This window comes from Eleutherodactylus coqui, chromosome 11, assembly GCF_035609145.1.
Source record: "Eleutherodactylus coqui strain aEleCoq1 chromosome 11, aEleCoq1.hap1, whole genome shotgun sequence".
NCBI lineage: Eukaryota > Metazoa > Chordata > Amphibia > Anura > Eleutherodactylidae > Eleutherodactylus > Eleutherodactylus coqui.
The window spans coordinates 70,258,616-70,283,987 of NC_089847.1; the positions used below are offsets into that span (position 1 = coordinate 70,258,616).

Consider the following 25,372-nt stretch of genomic DNA (forward strand, 5'->3'; position numbering starts at 1 on the left):
ACTCAAACAGGGTATTAGTGTATCTTGATGCCACCAGAAGCTAGGGGTGTGACAGGGGGAACGCCCCTGTCATATCCCCAGCTTCTGATAGGGTCAAGGCAGCAAGGTTGTATTAGGACAGTGTGCAGCATAACCCGCAGGGTTTACTTTAGAAATGTGACTCTCACCCTCCGCTGCCGCCCTCACCTCTGGTTGGCCACAATGTGGACTGTCCGCTTCGCCCTCACCTCTGGTTGGCCGCAGCGTGGACTGTCCGCTCCATTTCAGCTGCTCCCCCGCTCACAGCTGCCGGGCTGAGCGCTTCTGCACCTCCGCCAGGAATCTCATCTCCATTGCCACCGCTCCACCCTCCCCTCACCGGGACTCACAAGCTGACAGATAACGCCCTCACCGCCGTCGGGACTTCACCGCTGAGAGATGCCGCCCTGAGCAGCGCCGGGACACTGATCTGTTTGCCGGGCGCTTCCCCTGCTGCCAGCATCAGCGGTTGTGCTTTGGCGGCTGGAAAGCCGCCCGGGGGGAAATATTACACTCTCTGTCGCCTCCCTGCATCGGCCGGCACCACAAAGCTAATTTTAGTGGCCTTGCAGAACCTAGTTTCCAGCCTGCTCTCCAGCCAATCAGGAACAGGAACTTCCTGGTGGCGGCAAGATACACTAATACCCTCAAACAGTACATTGAAACATAATTATATTTAAACAGATCATTCCATCCCTAATCCCCAACAAAACCTTCTTAAACTGGTAAAAAAAACACAACAATAAAGGGGTTGTCCCGCCGCCAAAACTGATTTTTTTTCCCCCACTAATGCCCTGTAGAGTAAAAACATCACTACACTACTGTCTGTGTGACAGCACACCCCACAGCGACAAGCCTGTGTGACAGCACACCCCACAGCAACAAGCCTGTGTGACAGCACACCCCACAGCGACACGCCTGTGTGACAGCACACCCCACAGCGACAAGCCTGTGTGACAGCACACCCCACAGCGACAAGCCTGTGTGACAGCACACCCCACAGCGACAAGCCTGTGTGACAGCACACCCCACAGCGACAAGCCTGTGTGACAGCACACCCCACAGCGACAAGCCTGTGTGACAGCACACCCCACAGCGACACATCTGTGTGACAGCACACTCCACAGCGACAAGTCTAAGTGACAGCACACTCCACAGCGACAAGTCTATGTGACAGCACACTCCACAGCGACAAGTCTATGTGACAGCACACTCCACAGCGACAAGTCTATGTGGCAGCACACTCCACAGCAACAAATCTATGTGGCAGCACACTCCACAGTGACAAGTCTATGTGGCAGCACACTCCACAGCGACAAGTCTATGTGACAGAACCCCCACTCCCACAAGAAGTCTATGTGACAGCACACCCCACAGCGACAAGACTATGTGACAGCACACTCCACAGCGACAAGTCTATGTGACAGCACACCCCACAGCGACAAGTCTGTGTGACAGCACACCCCACAGCGACAAGTCTATGTGACAGCACACCCCACAGCAACAAGTCTATGTGACAGCACTCAACAGAGGCAAGTCTATGTGACAGCACACTCCACAGCGACAAGACTATGTGACAGCACACCCCACAGTGACAAGTTTATGTGACAGCACACCCCACAGCAACAAGTCTATGTGACAGCACTCAACAGAGGCAAGTCTATGTGACAGCACACTCCACAGCGACAAGACTATGTGACAGCACACCCCACAGTGACAAGTTTATGTGACAGCACACCCCACAGCGACAAGTCTGTGTGACAGCACACCCCACAGCGACAAGTCTATGTGACAGCACACTCCACAGCGACAAGTCTATGTGACAGCACACTCCACAGCGACAAGTCTATGTGACAGCACACTCCACAGCGACAAGACTATGTGACAGCACACCCCACAGTGACAAGTTTATGTGACAGCACACCCCACAGCAAGAAGTCTATGTGACAGCACACTCCACAGCGACAAGTCTATGTGACAGCACACTCCACAGCGACAAGTCTATGTGACAGCACACTCCACAGCGACAAGTCTATGTGACAGCACCCCCCACAGCAACAAGTCTATGTGACAGCACTCAACAGAGGCAAGTCTATGTGACAGCACACTCCACAGCGACAAGACTATGTGACAGCACACCCCACAGTGACAAGTTTATGTGACAGCACACCCCACAGCAACAAGTCTATGTGACAGCACTCAACAGAGGCAAGTCTATGTGACAGCACACTCCACAGCGACAAGACTATGTGACAGCACACCCCACAGTGACAAGTTTATGTGACAGCACACCCCACAGCAAGAAGTCTATGTGACAGCACACTCCACAGCGACAAGTCTATGTGACAGCACACTCCACAGCGACAAGTCTATGTGACAGCACACTCCACAGCGACAAGTCTATGTGACAGCACCCCCACTCCCACAAGAAGTCTATGTGACAGCACACCCCACAGCGACAAGACTATGTGACAGCACACTCCACAGCGACCAGTCTATGTGACAGCACACCCCACAGCGACATGTCTATGTGACAGCACACCCCACAGCGACAAGTCTATGTGACAGCACACCCCACAGCGACAAGTCTATGTGACAGCACACCCCACAGCGACAAGTCTATGTGACAGCACACCCCACAGCGACAAGTCTATGTGATAGCACACCCCACAGCGACAAGTCTATGTGACAGCACACCCCACAGCGACAAGTCTGTGTGACAGCACACCCCACAGCGACAAGTCTGTGTGACAGCACACCCCACAGCGACAAGTCTGTGTGACAGCACACCCCACAGCGACAAGTCTGTGTGACAGCACACCCCACAGCGACAAGTCTGTGTGACAGCACACCCCACAACGACAAGTCTGTGTGACAGCACACTCCACAGCGACAAGTCTATGTGACAGCACACTCCACAGCGACAAGTCTATGTGACAGCACCCGCACCCCTGGCAACAAGTCTATGTGACAGCAAACTCCACAGCGACAAGTCTGTGTGACAGCACACTTCACAGCGACAAGTCTATGTGACAGCAAACTCCACAGCAACAAGTCTATGTGACAGCACACTCCACAGCGACAAGTCTATGTGACAGCACACTCCACAGCGACAAGTCTATGTGACAGCACACTCCACAGCGACAAGTCTATGTGACGGCACACTCCACAGCGACAAGTGTATGTGGCAGCACACCCTACGGCGACAGCACTACCCTTCCCGGACAATACATTGACATCAGACGCCAGGAGCAGCGCGCCGAGGCAGAGGCACGAGCAGGGGTCTGAAGGGCAGAAGGGGGCATCAGACCAGCGGAGAAGCTGATACCAGCGCCCGGAGGTGACAGGAGTCCGGGGAACAGCCGGCAGGAGGAGTGCAGAAGATGAGCAGGTCCCGGAGCAGCAGCAGGAGGGCAGAGTGACAGGTGGAGTAAGCGGCCGCCGGGAGAGCAGGTGACGTCACTGTGGAGGAGCTGCAACAGGAGCCGATAAGTATCTTCTGTGTGTGCGTGTGAATCTAAGTGTTTGTCTTCTGTGTATCTAGTGTGTCCTAGTGTGTTTTCTGTGTACCTAGTGTAAGTGTGTGTGTCGGTGGGTCTAAGTGTTTGTGAGGAGGGGGAAAAAAAAAAAAATTTGTTGTGTGAGCGGTTGAGCTGAGGGTAAGCGTCAGCATGTGAGCGGTTGCGTGCAGGCGTCAGCGAGTGAGCGGTTGCGCAGAGGGGGCAGCGTGTGAGCGGTTGCGCAGAGGGGGCAACGTGTGAGCGGTTGCGCAGAGGGGGCAGCGCGTGAGCGGTTGCGCAGAGGGGGCAGCGCGTGAGCGGTTGCGCAGAGGGGGCAGCGCGTGAGCGGTTGCGCAGAGGGGGCAGCGTGTGAGCGGTTGCGCAGAGGGGGCAACGTGTGAGCGGTTGCGCAGAGGGGGCAGCGCGTGAGCGGTTGCGCAGAGGGGGCAGCGCGTGAGCGGTTGCGCAGAGGGGGCAGCGCGTGAGCGGTTGCGCAGAGGGGGCAGCGCGTGAGCGGTTGCGCAGAGGGGGCAGCGCGTGAGCGGTTGCGCAGAGGGGGCAGCGCGTGAGCGGTTGCGCAGAGGGGGCAGCGCGTGAGCGGTTGCGCAGAGGGGGCAGCGCGTGAGCGGTTGCGCAGAGGGGGCAGCGCGTGAGCGGCTGCGCAGAGGGGGCAGCGCGTGAGCAGCTGCGCAGAGGGGGCAGCGCGTGAGCGGTTGCGCAGAGGGGGCAGCGCGTGAGCGGTTGCGCAGAGGGGGCAGCGCGTGAGCGGTTGCGCAGAGGGGGCAGCGCGTGAGCGGTTGCGCAGAGGGGGCAGCGCGTGAGCGGTTGCGCAGAGGGGGCAGCGCGTGAGCGGTTGCGCAGAGGGGGCAGCGCGTGAGCGGTTGCGCAGAGGGGGCAGCGCGTGAGCGGTTGCGCAGAGGGGGCAGCGCGTGAGCGGTTGAGCAGAGGGGGCAGCATGTGAGCGGTGGCGCAGAGGGGGCAGCGTGTGAGCGGTGGCGCAGACGGGGCAGCGTGTGAGCGGTTGCGCGTGAGGGTCAGTGTGTGAGCGGTTGCGCAGAGGCGGCAGCGAGTGAGCGGCTGCGTGTGAGTGGTCGTTGCAGGAGGCAGCAGGTGAGTGGCAGCGTGTGAGCAGTTGCGTGCATGCGTCAGTGTGTGAGCGGTTGAGCAGAGGCGACAGCGTGTGAGCGGAGTGTGAACAAGTCTATCTTCACTACTTCCACAAGTAAATTGTAGTTCCCCATTAGGATGAGCTCCATGCCTGGCAATGTCATCCAGTGTGCTACTTGTGCAATGTATGCGGTCCTTGATCAGCCGATCGAGGGTGCATACTGTTGCGCAAGATGCGTGCACATCGAACATTTAGAAGCCCAAATCCTGGATCTAAATGGGCAACTGGCAACACTGAGAGCCATTAACATCATGGAAAGGAGTTTGGTGCTCACTGAGTAGGCACTCGCTGGGGTAGAGGCGGGGGCGGATGGTAGTACGGAAGAATAGGGGGAGCAGGCAAGAAGCTGGGTGACAGAAAGAAGGAGGGATAGAGGGAAGAGAACCAGGAAGGCTAGTCCTGAACTGGAACAAACCCAACAAGTTTGCAAGATTGGCAGATGAGGGGGATGCCATTACAGAGCCAGCACTGCTGCAGCACGACATGCCCTCTGAACGCCAGGGGGATGACTGCTCCAGTGAGACAGGGACGGGGAGTGTAGGGCAGGCTAGACAGGTCCTAGTGGTGGGGGACTCAATTATTAGGGGGACAGATAGGGCAATCTGCAATAAAGACCGGGATCGTCGAACGGTGTGTTGTCTTCCTAGTGCTCGAGTTCGACACATCGCGGATCGTATTGACAGATTACTGGGAGGGGTTGGTGAGGATCCAGCGGTAATGGTGCACGTTGGCACCAATGAACAAATTAGAGGTCAATGGAGGGCCCTCAAAAATGATTTCAGGGACCTAGGGTCCAAGCTTAGGGCGCGGACCTCCAAGGTAGTTTTCTCGGAAATACTACCTGCACCTAAAGCCACACTAGAAAGGCAGAAGGATCTTAGGGAGGTAAACAAGTGGCTCCGGAGTTGGTGTAAGAAGGAGGGATTTGGGTTCCTGGAGAACTGGGCTGACTTTGCTGTCGGCTACAGGCTCTACCGTAGGGACGGGCTGCATCTTAATAGGGAGGGTGCAGCTGTGCTGGGGAAGAAGATGGCTAGAAGGCTGGAGGAGTGTTTAAACTAGGGACTGGGGGGGGGGGGGATGAGAAATAGTGGGGTAGCCAGTGTAGATAGCGACCTGGGTCAAAGAAATGGGAATGGGGGTCGAGCAGGGGGGGGGGGGGGTTAGTACAGTTAGAAATGTGAGGTCAGCCAATAGTACGAATAGCAACAAAACGAATTTAAAAAACAAAAATAACGATATCAATTGTATGACCACAAATGCACGAAGTCTGATTGGTAAAGTGGGTGAGCTTGAAGCAAGAATGACTGATGAGAGTTATGATATAGTTGGAATAACGGAAACATGGCTTGATGATAAGTGTGATTGGGCGGCGAATTTATAGGGGTACAATCTCTTCAGAAGAGACCGAAGGAACCAGAAAGGGGTATGTCTGTACGTCAAATCGAACTTAAATCCGAGACTACGGGAGGACATAGGGGTAGGAGAAGAACAGGTGGTATCTCTGTGGGTAGAAATAAAGGGAAGAAAAAAATAACAAAATCCTGATAGGCGTCTTCTATAGACCACCAAAAGCAACCGAAGAAACTGAAAATTTACTATTAAGGCAGATAGAAGAGGTGTCAAACCGCAATGAAGTAATTATAATGGGGGACTTAAATTATCCAGATATAATATGGGAAAATGAGACCTGCAAATCTCACAGGGGTGATAAGTTCTTGAGAGTAATTAAAGATAATTATCTGAACCAACTGGTGCAGGAACCAACAAGAGGGAGGGCCATTCTGGACCTAGTACTAACTAACAAACCGGACCGAATAAAGGGGGTACAGGTTGAGGGGCACTTGGGGAACAGTGACCACAATATAATCAACTTCCAGCTGTCATTCAATAAGAAGCCTTATCAGGGAGCGACAAACAAACTAAACTTTAGTAAAGCAAAATTTGATGAGCTTAGAACTACTATCGGTAACATTAATAAATGGGACAACATCCTCAAAAATGCCAGTACGGAGGACAAATGGGAAAAGTTCAAAAGGATCCTAATCACTTCATGTGAACAGTTCATTCCCTTTAAAAATAAAAGAATCTCAACTAAAAGGAAACCAATGTGGCTCGACAAGACGGTAAGGGGGGCAATAAACAAAAAAAAGAAAGCGCTCAAACTACTAAAACAACAAGGCAGCGAAGAAGCGCTAAAATCGTACAGGGAAAAAAACAAAATATGCAAAGATACGATCAAAATTGCCAAGGAGGAGGCAGAAAGACTGATCGCCAAAGCGAGCAAAAACAACCCGAAACTATTTTTCAACTATATTAACAGCAAAAGGATTTGCAGGGAGAGCACTGGCCCTTTAACAAATAATGCAGGGGAAATCATTGAAGATGATGGAGGGAAGGCAAATCTATTAAATAGTTTCTTTTCAAGCGTATTCACAAACAAAAAGGAAATGGCACACGAGATACAGAGGAATAAAATAAACCCCTCGCAAAATATATCATACCTAACGCAGGAGGAAGTGCGGAACAGGTTAAAGAAGATTAAAATCAATAAATCGCCAGGCCCAGATGGAATACACCCAAGGATTCTAAGGGAACTAAATGATGAGTTAGCTAAGCCGCTATACCTAATATTTCTAGACACTATCAAGACCGGTGTTGTACCATTGGATTGGCGCATTGCCAACGTGGTTCCAATTTATAAAAAGGGGACCAAAAAGTGAGCCTGGCAACTACAGGCCGGTAAGTCTCACTTCAGTAACGGGAAAAATTTTCGAGGGGATTCTGAGAGACGCCATAGATGAGCACCTCAAGGAGAACAAGGGAATAACTCCTCACCAACATGGATTCATGAAGGGTCGCTCATGTCAGACAAATATGATCAGTTTCTACGATGAAGTAAGCTCTAAGCTGGACCTGGGAGAGTCTATTGATCTCGTATATCTGGACTTCTCTAAAGCGTTTGACACCGTGCCACATAATAGGCTAATATACAAAATGAGACAGCTCGGACTGGGCGAAAACGTGTGTAATTGGGTTAAAAATTGGCTCAATCATAGAAAGCAGAGGGTGGTAATGAATGGCTCATACTCCGATTGGGCCACAGTCACTAGTGGGGTGCCACAAGGTTCAGTATTGGACCCCATTCTGTTCAATATATTTATCAACGACCTGATAGAGGGACTGCACAGCAAAATTTCAATATTTGCAGATGACACAAAACTATATAATATAATTAATGCAATGGAGGACAATGTGCAGCTACAAACAGACCTAGATAAGCTGGGGGCTTGGGCAGAAAAATGGCAAATGAAGTTCAATGTTGATAAATGTAAGGTTATGCACATGGGCAGCATGAATGGATGTTACCAATATTCGCTTAATGCGGTACAGTGATATGGAAAAAGACCTGGGGGTACTAGTGGACTATAGACTAAACTGGAGTAACCAATGCCAATCAGCTGCTGCAAAGGCAAATAAACTTTTGGGATGCATTAAAAGAGGTATAGGGGCGAAGGATGAGAACATTATCCTTCCATTATATAAGGCACTTGTCAGGCCTCACATGGAATACTGCGTACAGTTCTGGTCACCGATGGTCAGGAAAGATGTTACGGTATTGGAGGGGGTTCAAAGAAGGGCAACTAAACTAATACATGGAATGACTGGAGTGGAATACCCAGAGAGGCTATCCAAATTGGGACTATTTACTCTAGAAAAAAGAAGGTTAAGAGGCGACCAAATAACCATGTATAAGTACTAGAGATGAGCGAACACCAAAATGCTCGGGTGCTCGTTACTCGGGACGAACTTTTCGCGATGCTCGAGGGTTCGTTTCGAGTAACGAACCCCATTGAAGTCAATAGGCGACCCGAGCCTTTTTGTATATCGCCGATGCTCGCTAAGGTTTTCATTTGTGAAAATCGGGGCAATTCAAGAAAGTGATGGGAACGACACAGAAACGGATAGGGCAGGCGAGGGGCTACATGTTGGGCTGCATCTCAAGTTCCCAGGTCCCACTATTAAGCCACAATAGCGGCAAGAGTGGGCCCCCCCCCTCCCAACAACTTTTACTTCTGAAAAGCCCTCATTAGCAATGCATACCTTAGCTAAGCACCACACTACCTCCAACAAAGCACAATCACTGCCTGCATGACACTCCGCTGCCACTTCTCCTGGGTTACATGCTGCCCAACCCCCCCCCCCACGACCCAGTGTCCACAGCGCACACCTAACTGTCCCTGCCCAGCCTTCAGCTGCCCTCATGCCACGCCACCCTCATGTCTATTTATAAGTGCGTCTGCCAGAGGAAAAGCAGACACACACTGCAGAGGGTTGGCACGGCTAGGCAGCGACCCTCTTTAAAAGGGGCGGGGCGATAGTCCACAATGCTGTACAGAAGCAATGAGAAATCCAATCCTGTGCCACCTCCATCTGGAGCTGCACACGTGGGCATAGCAATGGGGAACCTATGTGCCACACAATATTCATTCTGTCAAGGTGTCTGCATGCCCCAGTCAGACCGCGGTTTTTTATAAATAGTCACAGGCAGGTACAACTCAGCAATGGGAATTCCGTGTGCACCCACAACATGGGTGGCTCCCTGGAACCCACCGGCTGTACATAAACGTATCCCATTACAGTGCCCATCACAGCTGAGGTAACGTCCGATTAAATTCAGGTGGACTTCGCCCACACTGCATGCCCCAACCTGACCGGGGTTTTTAATTCATAGACACAGGCAGGTACAACTCCCTATTGTGAAGTCCCTGTGGACCGACAGCATGGGTGGGTGCCAGGAAGCCACTGGCGGTACATAAATATATCCCATTGCATTGCCCATCACAGCTGAGGTAATGTCGTGCTTAATGCAGGTGGGCTTCGGCCCACACTGCATGCCCCAGTCAGACTGGGGTTCTTTAGAAGTGGACACATGCAGTTACAACACCCTGTGGACCCACGGCATGGGTGGCTCCCTGGAACCCACCGGCGGTACATAAATATATCCCATTGCGGTGCCCAACACAGCTGATGTAACCTCAGCTGTAATGCAGGTGGGCTAAAAATTCATTTGATTACACTGTAGGCGAGGGCCCCCAAAAATTTGGGGTACCAACAGTACTAATGTACCTCAGAAAAATTGCCCGTGCCCAACCAAGAGGGCAGGTGAAATCCATTAATCGCTTTGGTTAATGTGGCTTAATTGGTAACTAGGCCTGGAGGCAGCCCAGTTAAAATAAAAATTGGTTGAGGTGAAAGTTTCAACGCTTTAATGAGCATTGAAACGTATAAAAATTGTTTAGAAAAATTATATGACTGAGCCTTGTGGGCCTAAGAAAAATTGCCCGTTCGGCGTGATTATGTGAGGTTTCAGGAGGAGGAGAAGGAGGAGGAGGAGGAATATTATACACAGATTGATGAAGCAAAAAGGTCCCCGTTTTTGATGGTAATAGAGAACGATGCTTCCATCCGCGGGTGCAGCCTACGTATTGCTTAGGTATCGCTGCTGTCCGCTGGTGAAGAAGAGAAGTCTGGGGAAATCCAGGCTTTGTTCATCTTGATGAGTGTAAGCCTGTCGGCACTGTCGGTTGACAGATGGGTACGCTTATCCGTGATGATTCCCCCAGCCACACTAAACACACTCTCTGACAAGACGCTAGCCGCAGGACAAGCAAGCACCTCCAGGGCATACAGCGCGAGTTCAGGCCACGTGTCCAGCTTCGACACCCAGTAGTTGTAGGGGGCAGAGGCGTCACCGAGGACGGTCGTGCGATCGGCTACGTACTCCCTCACCATCCTTTTACAGTGCTCCCGCCAACTCAGCCTTGACTGGGGACCGGTGACACAATCTTGCTGGGGAGCCAGAAAGCTGGCAAAGGCCTTGGAGAATGGTCCCCTGGCTGCGCTGTACATGCTGCCTGATCTCTGCGCCTCCCCGGCTACCTGGCCCTCAGAACTGCGCCTTCAGTTTGTCCACCAGCGCCCTGTGGTATAGCATCATTCTGGAACCCCTTTCCTCTTCGGGAATGAGAGTGGAAAGGTTCTCCTTATACCGTGGGTCGAGCAGTGTGTACACCCAGTAATCTGTAGTGGCCAGAATGCGTGTAACGCGAGGGTCACGAGAAAGGCATCCTAACATGAAGTCAGCCATGTGTGCCGGGGTACCTGTAGGCAACACATGGCTGTCCTCACTAGGAAGATCACTTTCAGGATCCTCCTCAGGCCATACACGCTGAAAGGATGACAGGCAAGCAGCATGTGTACCCTCAGCAGTGGGCCAAGCTGTCTCTTCCCCCTCCTCCTCATGCTCCTCCCCCTCCTCCTCCTCCTCTGTCCATACACGCTGAAAGGATGACAGGCAAGCAGCATGTGTACCCTCAGCAGTGGGCCAAGCTGTCTCTTCCCCCTCCTCCTCATGCTCCTCCCCCTCCTCCTCCTCAACGCGCTGAGATATAGACATGAGGGTGCTCTGACTATCCAGCGACATACTGTCTTCCCCCGCCTCCGTTTCCGAGTGCAAAGCGTCTGCCTTTATGCTTTGCAGGGAACTTCTCAAGAGGCATAGCAGAGGAATGGTGACGCTAATGATTGCAGCATCCCCGCTCAGCATCTGGGTAGACTCCTCAAAGTTTCCAAGGACCTGGCAGATGTCTGCCAACCAGGCCCACTCTTCTGTAAATAATTGAGGAGGCTGACTCCCACTACGCCGCCCATGTTGGAGTTGGTATTCCGCAATAGCTCTACGCTGCTCATAGAGTCTGGCCAACATGTGGAGCGTAGAGTTCCACTGTGTGGGCACGTCGCACAGCAATCGGTGCACTGGCAGATGAAACCGATGTTGCAGGGTCCGCAGGGTGGCAGCGTCCGTCTTGGAGTTGCGGAAATGTGCGCTGACCCGGCGCACCTTTCCGAGCAGGTATGACAAGTGTGGGTAGCTTTTCAGAAAGCGCTGAACCACCAAATTAAAGACATGGGCCAGGCATGGCACGTGCGTGAGGCTGCCGAGCTGCAGAGCCACCACCAGGTTACGGCCGTTGTCACACACAACCATGCCCGGTTGGAGGCTCAGCGGCACAAGCCAGTGTTCAGTCTGCTCTGTCAGAGCCTGCAGCAGTTTGTGGGCTATCTGCCTCTTCTCTCCTAAGCTAAGTAGTTTCAGCACAGCCTGCTGACGCTTGCCCACCGCTGTGCTGCCATGCCGCGCGACACCGACTGCTGCCGACGTGCTGCTGCTGACACATCTTGATTGCGAGACAGAGGTTGCGGAGGAGGAGGGTGGTTTAGTGGAGGAAGCATACACCGCCGCAGATACCACCACCGAGCTGGGGCACGCAATTCGGGGGGTGGGTAGGACGTGAGCGGTCCCAGGCTCTGACTCTGTCCCAGCCTCCACTAAATTCACCCAATGTGCCGTCAGGGAGATATAGTGGCCCTGCCCGCCTGTGCTTGTCCACGTGTCTGTTGTTAAGTGGACCTTGGCAGTAACCGCGTTGGTGAGGGCGCGTACAATGTTGCGGGAGACGTGGTCGTGCAGGGCTGGGACGGCACATCGGGAAAAGTAGTCGCGACTGGGAACCGAGTAGCGCGGGGCCGCCGCCGCCATCATGCTTTTGAAAGCCTCCGTTTCCACAAGCCTATACGGCAGCATCTCCAGGCTGATCAATTTGGCAATGTGCACGTTTAACGCTTGAGCATGCGGGTGCGTGGCGGCGTACTTGCGCTTGCGCTCAAACAGTGGCGCTAGCGACGTCTGGACGCTGCGCTGAGAGACATTGCTGGATGGGGCCGAGGACAGCGGAGGTGAGGGTGTGGGTGCAGGCCAGGAGACGGTAGTGCCTGTGTCCTCAGAGGGGGGTTGGATCTCAGTGGCAGGTTGGGGCACAGGGAGAGAGGCAGTGGTGCAAACCGGAGGCGGTGAACGGCCTTCGTCCCACCTTGTGGGGTGCTTGGCCATCATATGCCTGCGCATGCTGGTGGTGGTGGCTCCCCAGCTGATCTTGGCGCGACAAAGGTTGCACACCACTGTTCGTCGGTCGTCAGGCGTCTCTGTGAAAAACTGCCACACCGTTGAGCACCTTGACCTCTGCAGGGTGGCATGGCGCGAGGGGGCGCTTTTGGAAACATTTGGTGGATTATTCGGTCTGGCCCTGCCTCTACCCCTGGCCACCGCACTGGCTCGGCCTGTGCCCACACCCTGACTTGGGCCTCCGCGTCCTCGCCCGCGTCCACGTCCTATAGGCCTACCCCTACCCCTCAGCATGGTGTATTACCAGTAGTGCAGAAACAGAACGCTGTAATTAAATGTGCCGCTTATTGGCCTGTGGTTGGAAGCTGACTTCGCTTACGGAACGCCAGGAAATAATTTGGAGGACTACTACACCCAGCAGAGACCCAGAACACTGAGGACAGTGACAGGCAGCCCAAATAGATTTTTTTCCCCAAATGTTTTTGCAAAGGCCCACTGCCTATATTCAATCAATATGTCTTCTGTCCCTGCCTAATCACCACTTCTGGCCCTGCAGTATGTCAAAGAACTGCAGAGTGTTGCACTGTGGACTGCAATACAGCGGTGATTTAACAGCCCAGACAGAGCCAGGAAATAATTTTGCGCAAGCCTGCTGTAACACTTTGCTGGCTGCGTATGAATTTGGAGGACTACTACACCCAGCAGAGACCCAGAACACTGAGGACAGTCACAGGCAGCCCAAATAGATTTTTTTCCCAAAATGTTTTTGCAAAGGCCCACTGCCTATATTCAATCAATATGTCTTCTGTCCCTGCCTAACCACCACTTCTGGCCCTGGAGTATTACTGCAGGGCGCAATGCTCTGCACGGCCGATATACCAAAAAAAAAAAATGTGCAACACTGCAAAAAGCAGCCTCCACAGTACTGCACACGGTTAGATGTGGCCCTAAGAAGGACCGTTGGGGTTCTTGAAGCCGAAAATACTCCTAACGCTCTCCCTATAGCAGCTCCACCAAGACAGCACTTTCCCTCCTCTATGTCAGAACGCATCTGTGGCGAGCCGCGGGAGGGGCCGATTTTTATACTCGGGTGACACCTGATCTCGCCAGCCACTCACTGCAGGGGGGTGGTATAGGGCTTGAACGTCGCAGGGGGAAGTTGTAATGCCTTCCCTGTCTTTCTATTGGCCAGAAAAGCGCGCTAACGTCTCAGAGATGAAAGTGAAAGTAACCCGAACATCGCGTGGTACTCGTCACGAGTAACGAGCATCTCGAACACGCTACTACTCGAACGAGTATCAAGCTCGGACGAGTACGTTCGCTCATCTCTAATAAGTACATGAGGGGACAATACAAGGATCTCTCCCAGGATCTGTTTATACCCAGGACTGCAACGGTAACAAGAGGGCATCCGCTACGTTTAGAGGAAAGCAGGCTTCATCACCAACATAGAAAGGGATTCTTTACTGTTAGAGCAGCTAGACTGTGGAACTCTCTGCCTGAGGACGTAGTGATGGCAAAATCCTTAGAGGAGTTTAAAAGGGGACTTGATGTCTTTCTGGAGAGGAAGGATATTATAGGCTATAAATCTAAGATTATTTGTTAATCCTGGTATACAGGCAGGTAGGAACTATTAGGGTTGATCTAGGGAACAGTCTGATTGCCATTAGAGAGTCGGGAAGGAATTTTTTCCCCAAAAGGGCTAATTGGCTTCTGCTCTTGGGGTTTTTTGCCTTCCTCTGGATCAACAAAACAGGAGGCTAGACAGGCTGGACTAGATGAACATTGTCTTCATTCAGCCTTACGAACTATGTTATCAACACCATCTCCCGCCGCCGTCAACCCGACCTACACTTTGAGAGCCCCCGCAGGCACCCGACCGCCACACTGACAGCCCCCTCACCCCCAGGCACCACGACCAGCACACTGACAGCCCCCCCTCCCACCTAGACACCTGGCCAGCACCCTGACAGTAACCCCCCCTCCCCCCCAGGCACCCGACCAGCACATTGACCGCAGCCCCCCTCCCCCCAGGCATCAAACCGGCACACTGACAGCAGCATCCCCCCCCCCCAAGCACCCGACCAGCACACTAGCAGCAGCCCCCCTACCCCCAGACACCCGCCCAGCACACTGACAGCAGCCCCCTCCCCCCAGACACCCAACCAGCACACCGACAGCAGCCCCCCTCCCCCCAGACACCCGACCAGCACACTAACAGCAGCCCACCAGACCAGCACACTAACAGCAGCCTCCCCTACCCCCAGACACCCGACCAGCACACTGACAGCCCCCCCACCCTTCCCCATTACACTCGCCCTCTGCCTCCTTGACAGCTGGACATTTGTAATCCTCACCGCAGCAGACATGGACTGAAGAGAGCTACTGGGCATGTGCAAAGAATACCAGACTCGTCCACAGAAGGAGGATATCTACTGCGCATGTACGACTACTGGAGAAGCCGGCTGGAAGAAAGAGTCGTATCCAAAGATGTCGGGATCGTCAACACAGGGGGAAGGGGCACCCCTGTAGGTGAGTACATAACTCCTGTATGGCCAATTTACAATGAACAATGTATATTACAAAGTGCATTGTAATGGCCATACAGAAGTGCACACACCCACTACACACATTGGGACAATCTCTTTAAGGAATAACTCTTCTTCACCTTCTTGACACTCCCCTTAGCCCACTCTAAAACCCATAAGGTTTACTATGGTACCTTGATGCAACTAGCATTCAATATTAACTACCCACTTATATATCAAACCATCATCCCCAAATATTCTCAAACTTATTCAAGCAACCTCTTTTTTGATATATCCCCCTTTCCAAAAATACAACCTTTCTTATCTTTGCAACAAAATCTCCCACTGTCTCGGGGTTTGGGGGGGGGGGGGGGATCAGCTTCTTTGAAGTACTCTGAATTCCCAAAAGAGTATGCCGATCAAGGTCATCCACAATACCCAGTATACAAATTCAGGGATTATTATGACCAATATCGACAAAATATATTTTATTTCTCTCTAATTATCTCTAATACCCCATTACAAAATTCACATTATTTTGCACAGTACTAGTCCAGGTGTATTATATCTGCACCATCCATATTACATTTTGTACAGTCTGAATTTAATCTAATACCCACATTGAACAACTTTAAATGAGTATGGCAAACTGTATGCACTAAATACAATTGTGATACACATTGCCTTTCTGGTAGAGATATTATTGGAATCCATATGCAACACTGCGGCCCATTTCTCATCGCTAATCTTTTGTCCCATTTTTCTTTCCCCTTTATCAGGAACTGCTGTAAATAGTATAAATAATAAGAAAGCATCTGTCTATATAAATAAGATAATACACCCTTCATTGCTCCAGAACACCCAAGAAAATTCACCAAGAGTGTTGGACTCTAAGCATAGACACTGACCAGGTCTGGGCAGTAGTTGAAGGAATTGAAAGAAGTAGCTATGGGAAATATCATAGAGCTCTCTAAATTGTTCAAAGCTTTAAAAAAAAAAAAAAAACCCCAGAATCTACCTATTCCAAAAAGATTACACCCCCCTTCTCCCACAGTAAAAACCCCTTCACCCCAAAAAACTCTGTAAATTTAAGATTTTTTCCAAGGCGAGTGTATCTAATATAAATAAGCCTACATGCTTTTTTTTGCACCACACTTTGACCCCTTTGCTTTAACTTTGGTGTATGATGTTGGTGTCATTAAATGACACACATGCTCACCGGTGCCGTAAAATCATCAAATGTGAGTTTAATACATTCAGGGACCTGTCAGGCGGGTTGAAAGTTACAATCTTAAGTCTATGGGCGGCGCTGCTGTGCTTCAGGTATACACTAGAATGAGTAAAGCGTTGCCAAGTAGAGATGAGCGAGTATACTCGCTAAGGCTAACTATTCGAGCGAGTAGTGCCTTAGTCGAGTATCCTCCGGCTCGGCTGTAAAGATTCGGCTGCCAGCGCGGGTGACAGGCGAGTTGCGGCGGTGAGCAGGGGGGAGAGAGGGAGAGAGAGATCTTACCTCCGTTCCTCTCCGTTCCTCCCCGCTCTCCCCCGCCGCTCCCCGCCCCCCGAATCTTTAGAGACGAGCGGGAGGATACTCGGCTAAGGCACTACTCACTCGAGTAGTTAGCCTTAGCGAGTATACTCGCTCATCCCTATTGCTAAGCAACACAGCATACACTGCTAAGCTGCATCATACACTGCCCAACCAAGAGCAATAGAGAGACAGAGAGAGAGAGACAGCAAATAAGAGAGACAGAGAAAGAGAAATAAAGAGACAGTGAGAGAAAGAGCGATAGAGAGACAGTGAGAGAAAGAGCGATAGAGACAGCAATAGACAGACAACAATAGAGAGACAGAGTGAGAGTGATAGAGACAGAGAAAGAGCATTAAAGAGACAGACAGAGCAATAGAGACAGAGCAATAGAGAGTGAAAGAAAGAGCGATAGAAACAGAGAGAAAGCAATAGAGAGACAGAGAGTGATAGACAGAGAGAGAGATAGATAGTGAGAGAGACAGAGAGAGAGCAATAGAGAGACAGTGATAGAGAGACAGAAAGTGATAGAGAGACAGAAAAAGAGCAATAGAGAAACAGACAGATTGAGAGTGATAGAGAAACAGAGAGCAATAGAGAGGCAGACAGAAAGAGTACGATAGAGAGACAGAGATAATGATAGAGAGACAGAGAGAAACAGACAGAGAGAGCGAGCGATAGAAAGACAGAGAAAGAGCAATAGAGAGATCCAGAGAAAGCAATAGAGAGACATAGAGAGAGTGATAGAGAGACAGAGAGAAAGAGCAATGGACAGACACAGAGGGACAGACAGAGAGAATAAAAGATACAGACAGAGAGAGATAGACAGAAAAAGACAGAGAGAGAGGCAGACAATGAAAGAGACAGATAGACTGCCCTGCACCTCAAAAAGTGAACCAAATTGGTACGCCAAACTATTATGGCGTCATTAATAGGCTGCTAGTCTGCATGGTGCACCGCATGTATCAGAGTGGTCTGGCACTTTGAATCTACTCTGTGTAAGAGTATACACCAAGCAGCCACCCCCCTCTATACTAGGAGGTTGTGTGAGTGGCTGTCTCATTGGTGTCCTCCATAGGTGTAACTGGCTCCCCCATTTGGCTGCCTGCATGCAGAGGTGGTGCAAATATTTGCCCTCCTATATCAGTATGTATATGGCCATATAAAGGAACTGTGGCATCAAAATCATTTTAATAAGATTTCCCCTGCCAATGATTGAAAAGGAGATTTCAAACCTTAACCTTATCTTCAAACTTTTATATCAATGGAAGCAAACTGGCAGAAACATAGTCTTGATTCCAGGGGCGTAGCTAAAGGCTCATGGGCCCAGGTGCAAAAGTTTTTTCTTCGGGACCCCCAACTTCCTTTTAACCCCTTAAGGCAAAGGTGTAACTTGGATTAGTAGGACCTCTATGAGCCCTTTCCACAGCAAAGAAAGCGGACAAAATATCTCCCCCAATTACTGATTTCAGCCATCTCTCAAAAAATTCTTTCAGATAGGAGCCTTCCTTTTCTGGAACCTCCACCAGTCGAAAATTTGTTCTTAGTCTATTTTCCAGATTATCTACTCAATATTGCAAAGTGTGAATAGACTGCTGAATATCCTAATTATATCCTGTATTTTTTTTCTCCATTTCATTAATGTGTGTCTCTACTTTCGCCAATCTTTCCATAACTTTCTGCAATTCGTGTATAAATACAACATCCTCTTTCAGGCTACCAACCTGAGCTGAAGGGTATGCCAGGAGAGTTTTACTTTAATCACAGCTAGAAAAACATCATGTAGAGTAGTTTCATTTTGTGCATTGTTTTGCATATCTATGTCACTAGCTTGTGCTGAAGTAGCCTGTGTAGTAGTATTTGCAGGTAAAGCAAATGAAGTATATAAAACAGGGCCATGCTGACCCTTCTCAATTAAAGACTGAGATAACATATTAAAAGTCCCATTAGAGGGGGCAAATACAGCTGTAGCTATTTCATGAGCATTTCTTATCAGGGTTGCAGGAGAGGTTGGGTGAGAAAACTGCACTAAGACGTTCGCCGCTTTGTGGTATTTCTCAGTAAAGTGATTAGAAGGTTCTGTTAATTCTGCTTCTTCCCTCCCATTCAACACTCAATGTTGCTCCCAGTGTGACACATACAATCTCCATGTGCAGAGTATTCGCTCTAGTGTTCACAGATGCCTGCGACTGAATGCCATTTTGGTGAGCCTGTGCACCATTGGCTTTTCTCCTTCTCATCACAACAGCTTCAATTAAATGACAGACAGGCCTTGCAGCAAACCAGCTTCAGCTCCTCCACTTCTCCACGCCCCTACTCTCCCACAATAGGAACCATGATCCAACACAACTAGTAGTCCAGAAACCAGCAAGACAATCAGCACAGCAGAGGTAGAGACACAGCCCCAGGAAGAGAGCCAAACTAGCAGGACAGGTGGTATTTCTCATTGTGTGCCTCCACTGTTCACATCAAGCTCTGGGTCACAAACTGCCTGGTGGTTTGTTTATACTTTGTGTGTAGCGATTACTTGGTTGTTTACCCACTTGACTGTGACAGCCAAAAGGAGGCCCGGCACGAACTGCATCAGTTACGTACTATAAATAGGTCAGGGGCTTCTACATTAGAAGTCCACATAACATGCTTAAAGAGGTTGTCTCGCGGCAGCAAGTGGGGTTAAGCACTTCTGTATGGCCATATTAATGCACTTTGTAATATACATCGTGCATTAAATATGAGCCATACAGAAGTTATTCACTTACCCACTCCGTTGCTGGCTTCCCCGTCTCCATGGCTCCGTCTAATTTCAGCGTCTAATCGCCCGATTAGACGCGCTTGCACAGAAGGGTCTTCTCCCTTCTGGTCGGTCCGGGCGCGAGCGGCGTTCTGGCTCCGTCCCCCTTCTACGCGTCATCGCGTAGCTCCGCCCCGTCACGTGTGCCGATTCCAGCCAATCAGGAGGCTGGAATCGGCAATGGACTGCACAGAGCCCACGGTGCACCATGGGAGAAGACCCGCGGTGCACCATGGGAGAAAAACGCAGTGCATCCCTGGGAAAGGACCGGCGGCCATCTTTAAAGATGAACTTTTATAAGTTCATGAAACGCTGGAATGGTGAGTATAAACCATCTTTAAAAACGCTTTAAACGTGTAAATTGTAATGTTTGCTTTAGAAGGGGGACTGGGCAAAACAAAAATTTTCACTTTTGCCTCGGGACAACCCCTTTAAGAGACGTCACTGGGCAAGAAGATCCAGTGATGTCACCAGTCAGATGTCATGGTGCTGGAGCGCCATGGTAAGTATATTAATCAAACCCCTTAAAATTATATATATGCACACACATCTACAGTGCTATGGTGGATTAGTTATGAAAGATTACAGTGTCAGTTAGAGGATACATCAATCTAAATATGACATTAACATACTATTGAGCTTATTTATGCTATCTTTCTTTATACCTGCAATATGGCCACCTCATTTCTGAGCTGACTTTCTTGTCTACTGGGAAATCTGAGTTTATCGATGATTTTTATTGCAACATCTCTCCCAGTTTTCCGATGCTTTCCTAAAAATAAATGTTATGCAGTTGAATCAAAAGGCCTGGACAATAAATTATATATAAAAGTAGCTATACATTTCTGTTTAAGAAACTTGCATTTCAATATACCATTGAAAAGTCATAGTCTCTGTTAAGGCCCTTTTAGGCGGGACAAATGTCAGGCAAACGATGCCTGACACTCGTCCCCGCACATACTAGCTCCCGTGCACCTGCACAGGAGCTAGTATTGTTAGCGCTCTGCGGGGCGGCTGAAGGAGATTTCTCTCCTCGCACTCCCCCACCCCTTTCTATTGACATAACATAGTGGTCGTTCATTACTGAACAGCTGCTATGTACACTGAACGATGAGCGATCAGGTCATTGTCCATTGTTTATGCAGCATAAACAATGGACGATGAGCTGATTGCTCATCGTTCAGTGTAAATAGTGGCCGTTCAGTACTGAACAGCCGCTATGTTAAATCAATGGAGAGGGGCGGGGGGAGCAAAAGGTGAGAAATCTCCTACAGCCTTCCCGCCCTCTCCTGGCCGCTCTGTGTGCAAGCCAGTACTATTAGCTCCCGTGCAGGAGCACAGGAGTGAGGTCACACAGGGACGAGTGTTGGGCATCGTTTGCCCGACATCCGTCTCATCTAAATGGACCCTTAGTCTGCAACCACCTCCACAATGACTACATGATAGGGAGTAGAACTCCTATTCACAATTTAAAATGCTGACTTTTCTGTTTTTCTGTTTAACTTGCCAAAACTTAAAGAGAATGTATCACATATCTATATAAATAAAGGTGAAACCCCTCACTGACTGACTGACTCACTGACTGGCCACTTATTCTCTAACTTCCAGGTGTCGTACAAACATGAAACTTGGCACGACCATTCTTTAGGTCCTATATAGGAAAAGTACAGGGGTCACAATTTGGTTATTCAATGCTAAGTGCAAAAATGTTGGCATCCCTATGTAATGTAGCTTCCCGGTGTTGCACAAACATAACATTTGACACAACTATTCTTTAGGTCCTAAATAAGAAAAATAAAGTAGTCACAACACGATTCAATGCTAAGTGCAAAAGTATTGGCATCCCTATGTAATGTACCTAATCTAATTCTCTAACTTCCCGGTATCAAACAAATATGAAATTTAGCACAGACATTTTTTAGGTCCTAAATGGGAAAAGTAAAGGGGTCACAACTGAATTACTCAATGCCAATTGCAAAAGTAAGTGCACTCCTATGTAATGTAACTTGCGAGTGTCGTACAAGCATCAAATTGGCACGAGCATTGTTTAGGTCCTAAATAGAAAAATTAAGGTCCTAAATAGATGAAGTAAGGGGGTCACAACAGGATTATTCAATGCTAATTGCAAAAGTTAGTGCACCCCTATGTAATGTAACTTCCAAGTGTCATACAAGCATGAAATTTGGCGCAAGCATTCTTTAGGTTCTAAATGAGGAGAGTGGGAGGGGTGGCACATTCTGCAGAGGGACATTGCTACATGCAGCCTGAGGAGAATCTAACACTCCACTATATGTCTACATATTTTACTGCTGAAAAGTTTTCTCTACAGAATAGGAAGTATCAGTTTATTACTATGCTTAGTAGTCAGTGTAAAAATGCAGGATTTTTAAAAATATAGACTGTGACATTGAGAATTAAGAGAAAATAAAAAATATATATTTAATATAAAAAATAGGTTATTTTCTAATTACCCATTGCATTCAAAAACTAAAAGGTATTCACACTATTACATGACATAAAAAAAATCTTACCCCCATAGACAATGCCAAATTGTCCTGAGCCTAGAACTTCATCTGGGAAGATCTGATACATATGACTGATATCCTAAAATACAAGAAACTTTTATTTTAAATATGTAAACTATAGCTCCATTATGCTTGCTGGAAGCATTGAACTAATGATACTAGGAACTGTATTAGGGCTCCTGCACACTTGCGTTTTTATTGTGCGCTTTTTCACGCGATATCGCTGCATTTTTTACGCGATTGTCAGTGGGACTTTGGCCGTGTGCAGACGGGCGGAAATTCCGCGGTGGGATTTCCGCCGCTGGAAACCTGCATAGGATTACATTAACAAATGCAATCCTATGCAGACGGACGCGGTTTGGCCGCGCGGAATCTCGCGCGGCAAACAAACCACGGCATGTTCTATTGCGAGCCCCGCACAGAAACGTCACTCACCCGCCGTCGGCTCCGGTCTCCGCATGCGCCTGCTACCCGGCAGCCAGCACATGAAAGATCCGGAGCTGCGGGACGCGGGCGAGTACGCGCTGCTCTCTGCAGGCGCTCGGGTCGGGTCCCGTCTGCAGGCGGCCTTTCTAATGTTAAAAACACATCGCAAGTTGGTGCTTTGCAATTTTTGTGTGATGCGTTTTTAACATTAGAAAGTCCCATTGACGTTACAAAAAACGCACTGATATTGTGTGAAAAAACGCGCAAGAAAAACGGAAGTGTGCAGGAGCCCCTAGTAATAGTAATGTTGGTTAATGAATCATAAACAACCAGTATCAGACAAGAAAACTACTTTGAGTCTGGGTATTTGGCCAACTGGGCAGAGATAGAAGATATATAGAGAGAATCAATACACCCTATTCAGTTAGCAAGCAGAGAGAATTTTGACTTATTTATAGTGAAATTCTAGCCCACAATACTTTTATCACTCCTTCTCAGGGATCCATGACGGATTGCTGTGAAAAATATGCAATCTAATGTGTATGGGGACCTGCAAACCTTTCCACAGTAGCAGATGTTGGGGAGAAAAGAAGAACTGGCTGTGTTGGACTTTCACAGGCACAATGTGGCATGAAATTGGTGCAAGTCCATAACCAACCTGAGATACACAATTTTGTTAACAGATTGCAAAGGTGATTGGTGCAGTAATCACACAAGTTGCCTGATTAGCCATTAACCATAATCATATAAGCTGTCTACAGAAAGTGAAAATATTCAAAGGCTATGTAGGTATTATCCAAAATACTTACCACACTATGTTGTGGTTTAAGAGAAGCTCCTAAAGGAAAGGAGGTACATAAAAATCAATACCAAATTATTTACTGTTAAAAAATATACCAACGAAACCACGTTACACTGACATTATTTCTAAAAGTCTGTATTTATACTTTCACAAAATAAGACAGTTGCCCTACCTCAAAATAATCAGGATTTTTGGCTTTAAAGTGTAAATGTCTTTTTAAAATTTTAAGTAAAGAACTGGCGATTTTTAACAATTTTTTCAATATGTTTAATTATCAGATTCAGGGTCATTAATAGTTGATCGAGGTATTATGCAAGCATCCTGAATATTAGGGTGGGTTCACACGAGCGTGTTTTTGTGCGTACTTCGGTGCGTACATACGAGCGCACCTAGGTACGAACAAAAACACACGTGAACACAGCTGCGTGCTTGTTGTCAATGGAGCCGCGGCTGCTGCCAGCGGTGCCATTGAAAAAAATGCTCTGCCGGCCCCCCTGCATTCCTTTTCAGGAAAGGGCTTTACATATAACATAGTAACATAGTATGTAAGGCCGAATGAAGACAATGTCCATCTAGTCCAGCCTGTTTATCTTCCTGTGTTGTTGATCCAGAGGAAGGCAAAAATTCCTTTCCAACACCCTAATGGCAATCAGACTCATCCCTGGATCAACCCCTAATAGAACCTACCTGCCTGTATAACCGGAATAACAATTAACCTAGGATTTATATCCTGTAATATCCTTCTGCTCCAGAAAGACATCAAGTCCCCTTTTAAACTCCTCTATGGATTTTGCCATCACCACATCCTCAGGCAGAGAGTTCCACAGTCTAACTGCTCTTACAGTAAAGAACCCCTTTCTGTGTTGGTGGTGAAACCTGCTTTGCTCTAGACGTAGCGGATGCCCTCTCGTTACCTTCGCAATCCTGGGTATAAACAGATCATGGGAGTGATCCTTGTATTGTCCCCTTATGTATTTATACATAGTTATTTGGTCGCCCCTTAGCCGTCTTTTTTCCAGAGTAAATAATCCCAATTTGGATAGCAAAAAACAAAAAAAAAATAGATCAGCACCACAGTGCAGGGGACAGCAGGAGAAGACGCCCCCGGCAGCTGAAGCAAGGTATCTATTTGTTTTTTCGTTTTCTAAACCACTTTTACTTGATTTTCAGGGAAGGGCTTATATTTAAAGCCCTTCCCTGAAATCAAATTCCGGCAGCAGAATTCTCTACCGCAGCTGACACATGTGACAGCCACGATAGAGAATTGAAGAATTCCTCTGCTGCATCTGTCACAGATGTGGCAGATGTAACAGCAGGGAATTCTTTTAACTAGTGGGGATGAAGGAAACATCTGCCGTATTCTTAATCCCCGCGGGGAACACAGCAGCAGTGGACAGGTAAGTATATATATATATATTTTTTTTTTTACACTAAAATTTTTCTTTTTCAGGGAAGAGCTTATATGTAAAGCCCTTCCCTGAAAAAGAATGCAGAGGTGACGGCAGACTATTGTTTTCAACAGAGCCGCCAACAGCAGCCGCGGCTCCATTGAAAACAATGTGTGCATTCCCTATGGTGCACGCATGTCCTATCTTTGCAGGCACGCACTTGCAAAGTATGGACATGTGCACACACCATAGGGAATGCATTGTTATAAATACAAGCGTGTTTTTGTGCGTGTGAATCTACGCACAAAAACACGCTCGTGTGAACCCACCCTTAGTCTTCTAGGTAACCTGAAAGGACAGTAATTTATAGCCACTAACATATTCACACAGCATGCAGTCCTCAGGGAAACGATACAACTGCAGGCAGCCAATCCTGCACTGAGCAGGGGGTTGCACCAGATGACCCTGGAGGTCCCTTTTATAAATGCCTCTTTAAAACCACCCAGTCTTCTGGCTCCAGAGAATGCACAGAGTCAGGATCTGGGAAGGAAGCAAATTTTTTTATAATGCACCAGATTAAAAAAGAAAAAAAAATTGTAGAATGAATGATAGAGTTGAAAGGGACCTCCAGGATCATAGGGTCCAACCCCCTGCTCAATGCAGGATTCACTGAATCATCCAATACAGATATTTGCCCAGCCTTTGTTTGAACACTTCCATTGAAGGAGAACT

General features: G+C 48.8%; 1 protein-coding gene across 5 annotated transcripts in view; it reads right to left on the reverse strand.

Annotated features, from left to right (window-relative positions):
• The window catches only part of LOC136581891 (serine/threonine-protein kinase D1-like), a 339,882-nt gene that overhangs the window by 21,965 nt on the left and 292,545 nt on the right, over window positions 1-25,372 (reverse strand). For all 5 annotated transcript variants that reach the window (XM_066582541.1, XM_066582544.1, XM_066582543.1 and 2 more), the window contains 3 exons: window positions 23,260-23,288; window positions 22,031-22,103; window positions 20,165-20,271 (listed from right to left, as the gene is read on the reverse strand). In XM_066582541.1, the coding sequence (XP_066438638.1) occupies window positions 20,165-20,271; window positions 22,031-22,103; window positions 23,260-23,288 (209 nt within the window). The remainder of the gene's footprint in view (window positions 1-20,164; window positions 20,272-22,030; window positions 22,104-23,259; window positions 23,289-25,372) is intronic.